The 11,503-nt window shown below is 46.1% G+C and overlaps 1 protein-coding gene across 2 annotated transcripts in view; it reads left to right on the top strand.

Annotated features, from left to right (window-relative positions):
• Nucleotides 1–17: 17 nt before the first annotated feature.
• The window catches only part of LOC140191342 (cyclin-T1-like), a 29,887-nt gene continuing 18,401 nt past the window's right edge, over nt 18–11,503 (top strand). For both annotated transcript variants that reach the window (XM_072248649.1, XM_072248650.1), the window contains exon 1: nt 18–287. In XM_072248649.1, the coding sequence (XP_072104750.1) occupies nt 40–287 (248 nt within the window). In that variant the 5' untranslated portion in view covers nt 18–39. The remainder of the gene's footprint in view (nt 288–11,503) is intronic.

The following is an 11,503-nucleotide window of genomic DNA, read 5'->3' as shown; positions in this document are numbered from 1 at the left end:
GGAGGGAGAAGGCGGTGGCGGCGCGCGTACTCGCCCACAATGATTCCTGTGACGTATGCACGTGGATGCGCGCGGCCGCTCCGCGCTCCTCCCCGCCGGCGCCGTGTGGGGGAAATGGCGGCAGCGGCTGCGTCGAGTTCCTTAGTGCCGGGCAGTCGCTGGTGCTTCAGCCGGCAGCAACTGCAGGACAGCCCGTCGCGACGGGGCGGCGTGGACTGGGACAAGGAGCTGTCGTACCGGCAGCAAACTGCCAACCTACTGCAGGATATGGGCCAGCGGCTCAGCGTGTATCCTCAGGCCTTGTGTGTGCGCGCTAGGCCGCGGCGAGGGACGGAATCTGGGGCTGGGCTGGGCGGGGGCAGTATTATCCTGGACAAGGATACGGGAAGGAGAAGCCCCCTCTCCCCTTAGTCTTTAGCCCCCTTGGTGAGAGGGAAGCTAGGCATTATCCTGGCTGGGGGAATGACCCGGGACAGGGATATGGGAGGAAACAGCTCCCTCCCTTGTATCTGAATGGGCTGTCGGGAAAGAAGAACTGGCTGGGGATCGGATTCGCGGTGAGAAGGAGTGGGGTCCCATCGGACTCTTGGGCGAGGGTGGGGGTGGTGGTCATTGAATAGTCAAGGAACAAGGTTGCCATCACCCGTTTGGAGTTCTTGAGGGTAGAGCAGCCTCAATGAAGTGTTGGGGGGAGAAAAGGGAGCCTGGGGTGAGGTGGATGATGGGGGCTTGGATCTTGGATAGGGATGAGAGAGTAGCCCCTCTCCCTCCCCAAAAAAAAGTCAGATCCTCTGGGTGTGGAGTGCCTGGATATGAGGGTGGTGTTATAGAGGGAGGCTGGGGCCAGCATGAATAGATTTTGAGCTGTATTGTGGAGATTGAGCCTGGGGTGCCCAGTCTTGGGGGAATAGAGTGGGTAACATGAGCCCTAGAAGCTGGGATCAAGAATGGAGGTAGGAGACACTCAACTGGTCGGGTAGCACCTATGGGAGGGGAGGGAAGAATGGTTAATGTCAATGGAGTGGAGGGCCTGAAGATTGTAGAGGGGAGGAGTTGAGTGGGCTGGAGCTTTGTTCATTAGCATGTAAGAGGCAAAGATATAAGGATGTGATTCCCTGAAAGAGGTGTCACAGACAAAATTGTGAAGAAAGTTTGGCTTTCAGTTTGGGCGTTGAATTTAGAAGTTGGGAGATTGTATTGCAGTTGTACGAGATGTTGGTGAGACCACATTTGGAGTATGAAGTTTTGGTCACCGTACTATAGGGAAATACCAATAAGCTGGAAAGACTGCAGAGGAGAGATTTACAAAGACATTGCCAGGAATTGAGTGATTAAGTTATTGGGAGAGATTGAGCAGATTGGACTTTTCTCACTGGAGTTTAAGAAACCAAGAGTGACCTTTTAGTGGTGTATATTATCATGGGGTGTGATTAAGGTGAATGCTCAGTTTTATTTTGGGAGTTGATGCTTTGGTGAAGACCTTTCATCTGGAGTCATGTTTAATAGCAGCCAGGGATGAGATTTTGTTTCACCCAGAAAATGAGCTGCCACAGAATAAGTGGTTAAGGCAGGTGCATTGACAATATTTAAAAAGTTCTTGAATGGTACATGGGTAGCAAAGGTTCAGAGGGATGTAGGCCAAATTGAGGTTGCGACCAATCTTAGACTGTTGGTCTAGACCAATTGTGATGAATGGCCTGTTTCTGTGCTTATATGGCCATTCATAACTTGGGAAGAGGCCAGGGATGCTTTGTGAAGGGAGGACTGGGCACAAGTTTGAAGTAGTGCCCTGAATCCAGGCTCCCGTTCTTAGTCTCCTCCTTCCACATCAGTGTGCCCTTGACTCACAGAGCCAGGGCTTGCAATGTTAGTGGCATTGTTTGTTCTTCCGCGAGGGCAAAAGTCTGTGGGTGGGTTGTAGGTTATGATTATTGAGGACTAAGGAAGAAGCCACTGAGTCAATTTCTGCTTTGTGGTTCTAGGGTGTTCTGTATCTTGACTGCATCCCTTTTGTTCATCTGCTTAAGTTGTAAACATTTACATAGATTTGCTGCTTGTGCAGTGTCTTTGGGCTTTGACCCTTGCTTTCCTGGGTAATAAACACACAATTCGTATTGCTCTGTACAGTAATCTGCATAATCAAGTTATCACAGAAACAGGCCCTTTGTCCCATCCATTCCATGCTGATTTGGCCTGTCTAGTCTACCTACATCCAGACCATATCCTTCCATTCCTCTTTAACGTACCTATCCAAACTTCTCTTAAATATTGCAATTGAACCCATCTCTAATGCTTCTGACAGTTTTTTCCACTCAAGTGAAAAAAGTTCTTCCACAGCTTCCCCTTAAATATTTCACCTTCAACCTTAAGCCTATGATCTCTAGTTCTAATTTTACGCAACCTGACTGGCAAAAGCCTGCATGCATTCAACCTATCTTTTCCCCTCATCATTTTGCTTAACTATAAAATCTCTGCTCATTCTTCTAAAGGTAGCAAAGTTCCCTGGTTCTGAAGGAATCAATCCAAGGGCCCAGAAAGAAATGGAAGTTATAGTAGATGTATCTGATAAACTTACCAAAATTTTTCTGGGCAGGTTCTGGCAAAATGGAAGACAGCAAATGTCATGGCTTAGTTTAAAAGGATGCAGGCAAATGGCCAGTTAGTTTAAAATCTATTCAGGAAAATGCTGGGTTATCATTAAGGGAAAAATAACGAGACATATGGATAGAAGTGGTTCCATCAGGCAGGTGCAGCATGGATTCAGCAAGGGCGGGTCCTGTTTGACAAACTTACTGGAGTTCCTTGAGAATATATTGAGTGCAGCGGATTGAGGGGTACAGATGGATATAGTATATTTGGATTTCCTGAGATCATTCGATAAGTTGCCACATAAGACTTAACTATAAAGTAAGGATGCACGAAGTTGAGGGTAATGTATTAGCACGGGGAGAGGATTGGTTAACCACTAGAAGGCAGAGTTGGGACAAATGGTTGTTTCTCTGGTGAGCGGTGTGCTGCAGGAATCTATGCCAGGCCCGTAACTGTTCACAATATACATTATTGATCTGGAAGATGGGACTGAGTGTAGCGGGAAGAATTTAAAAAGAAGACAGCTTTTAGAGCGGGTGTTGGAGTAGAGGTAGACAGAGTAGCTGGGCTTTGGCTCAATGGGGCTTCAGCGATAACCGGTCGAGGTGAGGTACGTTACTTGTGTAGAATAGAAACAGGAAGTATGTGTGTGAGGCCGGTGTTCTGTCCTGGGTGTCAGATGTGGGAAGTCTGGGAGACTCCCAGCATCCTGGACGGCCACATCTGCACCAGGTGCGTTGAGGCACAGCTCCTTAGGGACCGCGTTAGAGAACTGGAGATGCAGCTCGATGACCTTCATCTGGTCAGGGAAAGTGAGGAGGTGATAGAGAGGAGCTATAGGCAAGTAGTCACACTGGGGCCTTAGGAGACAGATGAGTGGGTAACAGTCAGGAGAGGGAAGGGCAGGAGTCAGATACTAGAGAGTATGTCTGTGGCTGTCACCTTTAACAATAAGTACTCCTGCTTGATTACTGTTGGGGGAGATGGCCTACCTGGGGGAAGCAACAGTGGCCGTACCTCTGGCACAGAGTCTGGCCCTGTGGCTCAGAAAGGTAGGGAAAGGAAGAGGAGAGCAGTTATAGGAGACTGTATAGTTAGGGGGTCAGATTCTGTGGACGCAGGAAAGAAGCACAGATGGTAGTTTGCCTCCCAGGTGCCAGGGTCCGAGGTGTTTCTGATCGCGTACACGATATCCTGAAGTGGGAAGATGAACAGCCAGAGGTCGTGGTACATAATTGGTACCAATGACATGGGTAGGAAAAAGGAGGAGGTCCCGAAAACAGATTACAGGGAGTTAGGAAGGAAGTTGAGAAGCAGGACCTCAAAGGTAGTCATCTTGGGATTACTGCCTGTGCCACACGTCAGTGAGTATAGGAATAGAATGAGGTGGAGGATAAATGCGTGGCTGAGGGATTGGAGCAGGGGGTAGGGATTCAGATTTTTGGATCATTGGGACCACTTTTGGGGCAGGCGTGACTTGTACAAAAAGGACGGGTTGACTCTCGAAGCCGAGGGGGACCAATATTCTGCCAGAGAGGTTTGCTAAGGCTATTGGGGAGAGTTTAAACTAGAATTGCTGGGGGGTGGGAAACGAACTGAAGAGACGGAGGAAGGGGTGGTTGGCTCACAAATAGAGAAAGCTTGGAGACAGTACGAGAGGGAGGATAGGTAGGTGATAGAGAAGGGATGCGCTCAGACTGATGGTTTGTGATGTGTGTCTATTGTAATGCAAGAAGCATCATGAACAAAGTTAATGAGCTTAGAGCGTGGATCAGTACTGGGAGCTATGATGTTGTAGCCATTACAGAGACTTGGATGGCTCAGGGGCAGGAATGGTTACTTCGAGTGCCAGGCTTTAGATGTTTCAGAAAGGACAGGGAGGGAGGTAAAAGAGGTGGGGGCGTGGCACTGCTGATTGGAGATAGTGTCACAGCTGCAGAAAAGGTGGACATCATGGAGGGATTGTCTACTGAGTCTCTGTGTGTGGAAGTTAGAAACAGGAAGGGGTCAATAACTCTACTGGGTGTTTTTTATAGACCACCCAATAGTAACAGGGACATCAAGGAGCAGATAGGGAGACAGATTCTGGAAAGGTGTAATAATAACAGGGTTGTCATGGTGAGAGATCTCCCTAGAGCAAGGGGCTTGGGTGGGGTGGAGTTTGTTAGGTGTGTTCAGGAAGGTTTCTTGACACAATATGTAGATAAAGCCCAAAAGGAGAGGCTGTACTTGAGCTGGTTTTCAGAAATGAACCTGGTCAGGTGTCAGATCTCTCAGTGGGAGAGCATTTTGGAGATAGTGATCACAACTCTATCTCCTTTACCATAGCATCGGAGAGGGATAGGAACAGGCAAGTCAGGAAAGCGTTTAATTGGAGTAAAGGGAAATATGAGGCTATCAGGCAGGAACTTGGAAGCATAAATTAGGAACAGATGTTCTCAGGGAAATATGCAGCAGAAATGTAGCAAATGTTTAGGGGATATTTGCGTGGTGTTCTGCATAGGTACATTCCAATGAGACAGGGAAAAGATGGTAGGGTACAGGAACCGTGGTGTACAAAGGCTGTTGAAAATCTAGTCAAGAAGAAAAGAAAAGTTTACGAAAGGTTCAAAACACTAGGTAATGATAGAGATCTAGAAGATTATAAGGCGAGCAGGAAGGAGCTTAAGAATGAAATTAGGAGAGCCAGAAGGGGCCATGAGAAGGCCTTGGCAAACAGGATTAGTGAAAACCCCAAGGCATTCTACAAGCATGTGAAGAGCAAGAGGATAAGACGTGAGAGAATAGGACCAATCACGTGTGACAGTGGAAAAGTGTGTATGGAACTGGAGGATGTAGCAGAGATACTTAATGAATGCTTCAGTATTCACTATGGAAAAGGATCTTGGCAATTGTAGGGATGACTTACAGCGGATTGAAAAGCTTGAGAATATAGACATTAAGAAAGAGGATGTGCTGGAGCTTTTGGAAAGTATCAAGTTGGATAAGTCTCCCCGACCGGACAAGATATACCCTAGGCTACTGTGGGAGGCGAGCGAGGAAATTGCTGAGCCTCTGGCAATGATCTTTACATCATCAATGGGGACGGGAGAGGTTCTGGAGGATTGGAGGGTTGTGGATGTTGTTCCCTTATTCAAGAAAGGGAGTAGAGATAGCCCAGGAAATTATTGACCAGTGAGTCTTACTTCAATGGTTGGTAAGTTGATGGAAAAGATCCTGAGAGGCAGGATTTATGAACATTTGGAGAGGCATAATATGATTAGGAAGAGTCAGCATGGTTTTGTGAAAGGCAGGTCATGCCTTACGAGCCTGATTGAATTTTTTGAGGATATGACAAAACACATTGATGAAAGTAGAGCAGTAGATGTAGTGTATATGGATTTCAGCAAGGCATTTGATAAGGTACCCCATGCAAGACTTATTGAGAAAGTAAGGAGGCATGGGATCCAAGGGGACATTGCTTTGTGGATCCAGAACTGGCTTGCCCACAGAAGGCAAAGTGTAGTTGTAGATGGTCATATTCTGCATGGAGGTCGGCGACCAGTTGTGTGCCTCAGGGATCTGTTCTGGGACTCCTTCTGTTCGTGATTTTTATAAATGACCTGGATGAGGAAGTGGAGGGATGGGTTAGTAAATTTGCTGATGACACAAAGGTTGGCGGTGTTGTGAATAGTGTGGAGGGCTATCAGAGGTTACCGTGGGACATTGATAGGATGCAAAACTGGGCTGAGAAGTGGCAGATGGAGTTCAACCCAGATAAGTGTGAGGTGGTTCATTTTGATAGGTCAAATATGATGGCAGAATATAGTATTAATGGTAAGACTCTTGGCAGTGTGGAGAATCAGAGAGATCTTGGGGTCCGAGTTCATAGGACACTCAAAGCTGTTGTGCAGGTCGACTCTGTGGTTAAGAAGGCATACGGTGCATTGGCCTTCATCAGTCAGGGGATTGAGTTTAAAAGCTTTTTCCCAGGGCTGAAATGGCCAGCACGAGACGGCACAGTTTTAAGGTGCCTGGAAGTAGGTATAGAGGAGATGTCAGGAGTGTGTTTTTTACGCAGAGAGCCGTGAGTACGTGGAATGGGCTGCCGGCGACGATGGTGGAGGCAGATACGATAGGGTATTTTAAGAGACTCTTAGAAAGCCACATGGAGCTTAGAAAAATAGAGGTCTATGGGTAACCCTAGGTAACTTCTAAAGTGGGCCGAAGGGCCTGTATTGTGCTGTAGGGTTTCTGTGTTTCTCTATCTAAGTTTGCTGATGACACTAAACTGAGTGGAGAAGCAAATTGTGGAGAATGTGCAGAGTCTGCAGAGAGATATAGAGAGGTTAAGTGATTGGCAAGGGTCTGGCAGGTGGAATAAAACATTGGTAAATGCAATGTCATCCACTTTGGAAGGGAAATAGAAGATCAGATTATTAAATGATTGCAGCATGCTATTGTGCAGAAGGATTCATGACACGCACAGAAGGTTGGTTTACAGATCCAACAGGCTATCAATAAGGCTAATTCAATGTTGGCCTTTATTGCTAGAAGGATTGAATTTAAGGAGGGGTGGTTATGCTGCAACTGTACAGGATGCTGGTGAGGCCACACCTGGAATACTGCATGCAGTTGTGTAATATAGTGGCCTTGGAGATGGTGCAGAGGAAATTCACCAAGTTGATTCTGGAGATGTGAAGAGATTGAGTCACCTGGGACTATACACACTGGAATGAGAAGGGATCTTATAGAAAGATATAAAATTATGAAAGAAAAGGATATATCAGATAGAGGCAGGAAAGTTGTTTCCACTGGTGAGTGAGACTAGAATAAGGGGACATGGTCTCAGGATTCAGGGAAATAGAATGGAGTTGAGGAGGAAGTGCTTTTTCTAGAGAGTAGTGAATTTGGAATTCTCTGCCCAGGGATGCTGTAGAGACTACATCATTAAATATATTTAAGACACAGTTCTTGAATAGCAAGATTAAGGGTTATTGGGGAAAAGGCAGGTAGGTGGAGCTGAGTCCACAGCCATGGTCTTATTGAATGGTGGAGCAGGCTTGTTAGCCTAGATGGCAGACTCCTGCTCCTGTGTCTTATGTTCCTGAGTTCCAGTTAATAAAATTGTAGCCTATTCAACCTTTCCCTATAACTCAGGTCAATTAAATCCTTGCAACATCCTTGTAAATTTTCTCTGCTTTCTTTCAAGCTTATCATATCTTTCCTGTAGGTAGTTGACCAGAACTATACACAATACTGTTCTCCAAATTTGGCCTCACCAACATCTTATACAACTTCAACATAACATTGCAACTCCTGTACTCAGTGCCATGACTTATGAAGGCAAATGTGCCAGATGGTCTCTTTACCACCCTGTCTACCTGTGACGGCACCTTCAAGGAATTATGGATCTGTATTCCCAGGTCTTTTGATTGCCTTCCTCACTGTCCAATATGCCCCAGGTCTTGGTGTAGTCTGCAAATTTCTGACTGTATTTGATCCCCCAATAGCTTAATGTTTATTACATTGTTTCAGCAGAAGCTAGATAAGAGGTTTTCCACTATACCTGGTCCTGGATGGAGAGTGGGTAGAGAAGTAAGCCAAGGTATGAACCATCCAAGCTTTATGTTTGCCCACGAGCTATTAATTCTCATCCAGAAGCCAATGAATGTTTCCTGCTTGGAACTGATGCTTGTGGTCCCAAGTTTTACTGTCCTGAGCTGGTACACTGAAGATCCTTGGATGTATCCTTGTGGTGCTGTCCTCACAGAATAGAAAGGAATCAGAGTAGATATGAGATTGAAAGGTGCTAGTTTTCAGAGGGATGTGAATCCCTGCAAGTAAGTCCCCCTCTCTCCCTCTCCTTCTCCCTGGTAACACCACATGGTGTCATAGGAAGATACAGCACGGAAACAGGCTCTTCTTCAGCCCACAGTGTCTGACCAACAAACCACAAATTTTTACATTAATCGTAAAAATATTCTACCCTATCCTTCCATGCCCACATCAGCTCCAGCCAGATTTGATATTCACCTATACACTAAGCACAATTTACAGTAGCATAGTAACCTACCAACTTCATAGGAAACCCGCAGGGTCACAGACCATGACTGCTCCACACAGACAGCTCCGTGGTCTGGGATCAAAGCCAGCCTGCTTGGGCTAAGAGGCAGCAGCTTCTCTAGCTGTGCCACTATGGGTGTCTGTCTCAAATATTATGTACCAGTCTGTCCTCTGCACTTACCACAATATAGACATGCAAGGGAGGGAGTGCAATGAAGGTTCAGATTGGGATAGAGGTTTTCTCCTGTGAGCAGAGGTTAAGTAAACTGAAGCAACACACCTCAAAGTTGCTGGTGAACGCAGCAGGCCAGGTAGCATCTCTAGGAAGAGGTACAGTCGACGTTTCAGGCCGAGACCCTTCGTCAGGACTCTTCCTAGAGATGCTGCCTGGCCTGCTGCGTTCACCAGCAACTTTGATGTGTGTTGCTTGAATTTCCAGCATCTGCAGAATTCCTGATGTTTAAGTAAACTGAGCCTGTTCTCTGCTGAGCTGAAAAAGGGAGGTGATCTTCCTTAAAGATAACACATTGATTTTAAATCAAACTGCTGGAGGAACTCATTGGTTCAGGCAGCATTTGTGGAGGGAAAGGAATAGTTGATGTTTTGGAATGAGATCCTGCATTAGGACTGAGAGAGTGAGCATAGGAATAAAGAACATTACAGCACAGTACAGGCTCTTTAGCCTACGATGTTGTGCCGACCTTTTAACCTACTCTCTTCTCTTCTACATAGCCCTCCATTTATCTTTCATCCATGTGCCTATCTAAGAGTCTCTTAAATGTCCCTAATGTATCTGCTTCTACCACTGCCCCTGACAGGGTGTTCCATGCATTCACCACACTCTGTAAGACAACTTACCTTTGACATCCCTCTATACTTTCCTACAATCACCTTAAAATTATGCCCTCGTGTTAGCCTTTTGGGTAAAAGGCTCTGGCTGTCTGCTCAATCTATGTCTCTTATTATCTTGTACACCTCTATCAAGTCACTTCTCAGCTTCTGTTGCTCTCAAGAGAAAATCCTTAGCCCACTCAACCTATCCTCATAGAAACATAGAAAATAGGTGCAGGAGTAGGCCGTTCGGCCCTTCGAGCCTGCACCGCCATTTATTATGATCATGGCTGATCATCCAACTCAGAACCCTGCCCCAGCCTTCCCTCCATACCTCCTGATCCCCGTAGCCACAAGGGCCATATCTAACTCCCTCTTAAATATAGCCAATGAACTGGCCTCAACTGTTTCCTGTGGCAGAGAATTCCACAGATTCACCACTCTCTGTGTGAAGAAGTTTTTCCTCATCTCGGTCCTAAAAGGCTTTCCCTTTATCCTCAAACTGTGACCCCTCGTTCTGGACTTCCCCAACATCGGGAACAATCTTCCTGCATCTAGCCTGTCCATTCCCTTTAGGATTTTATACGTTTCAATCAGATCCCCCCTCAATCTTCTAAATTCCAACGAGTACAAGCCCAGTTCATCCAGTCTTTCTTCATATGAAAGTCCTGCCATCCCAGGAATCAATCTGGTGAACCTTCTTTGTACTCCCTCTATGGCAAGGATGTCTTTCCTCAGATTAGGGGACCAAAACTGCACACAATACTCCAGGTGTGGTCTCACCAAGGCCTTGTACAACTGCAGTAGTACCTCCCTGCTCCTGTACTCGAATCCTCTCGCTATAAATGCCAGCATACCATTCGCCTTTTTCACCACCTGCTGTACCTGCATGCCCACTTTCAATGACTGGTGTATAATGACACCCAGGTCTCGTTGCACCTCCCCTTTTCCTAATCGGCCACCATTCAGATAATAATCTGTTTTCCTATTTTTGCCACCAAAGTGGATAACTTCACATTTATCCACATTAAATTGCATCTGCCATGAATTTGCCCACTCACCCAACCTATCCAAGTCACTCTGCATCCTCTTAGCATCCTCCTCACGGCTAACACTGCCACCCAGCTTCATGTCATCCGCAAACTTGGAGATGCTGCATTTAATTCCCTCATCCAAGTCATTAATATATATTGTAAACAACTGGGGTCCCAGCAGTGAGCCTTGTGGTACCCCACTGGTCACTGCCTGCCATTCTGAAAAGGTCCCGTTTATTCCCACTCTTTGCTTCCTGTCTGCTAACCAATTCTCTATCCACATCAATACCTTACCCCCAATACCGTGTGCTTTAAGTTTGCACACTAATCTCCTGTGTGGGACCTTGTCAAAAGCCTTTTGAAAATCCAAATATACCACATCCACTGGTTCTCCCCTATCCACTCTACTAGTTACATCCTCAAAAAATTCTATGAGATTCGTCAGACATAATTTTCCTTTCACAAATCCATGTTGACTTTGTCCGATGATTTCACCGCTTTCCAAATGTGCTGTTATCACATCTTTGATAACTGACTCCAGCAGTTTCCCCACCACCGACGTTAGGCTAACCGGTCTATAATTCCCCAGTTTCTCTCTCCCTCCTTTTTTAAAAAGTGGGGTTACATTAGCCACCCTCCAATCCTCAGGAACTAGTCCAGAATCTAACGAGTTTTGAAAAATTATCACTAATGCATCCACTATTTCTTGGGCTACTTCCTTAAGCACTCTGGGATGCAGACCATCTGGCCCTGGGGATTTATCTGCCTTTAATCCCTTCAATTTACCTAACACCACTTCCCTACTAACATGTATTTCGCTCAGTTCCTCCATCTCACTGGACCCACTGTCCCCTACTATTTCATAAGACATGGTCTCTAATCCAACCAGCATCCTGGTAAATCTGTGCGCCCTCTCTAAAGCTTCCACATCCTTCTTATAATGAGTCGACAACTACCGAACACAATACCCTGAGAGTGGTCTAACCAGAGTTTACATCATATCT

Source organism: Mobula birostris, chromosome X (genome assembly GCF_030028105.1).
Source record: "Mobula birostris isolate sMobBir1 chromosome X, sMobBir1.hap1, whole genome shotgun sequence".
In the NCBI taxonomy this organism is placed as follows: Eukaryota; Metazoa; Chordata; class Chondrichthyes; order Myliobatiformes; family Myliobatidae; genus Mobula; species Mobula birostris.
The sequence above is the reverse complement of the archived record's forward strand: the minus strand, read 5'-3'. Positions and strand labels throughout refer to the sequence as shown.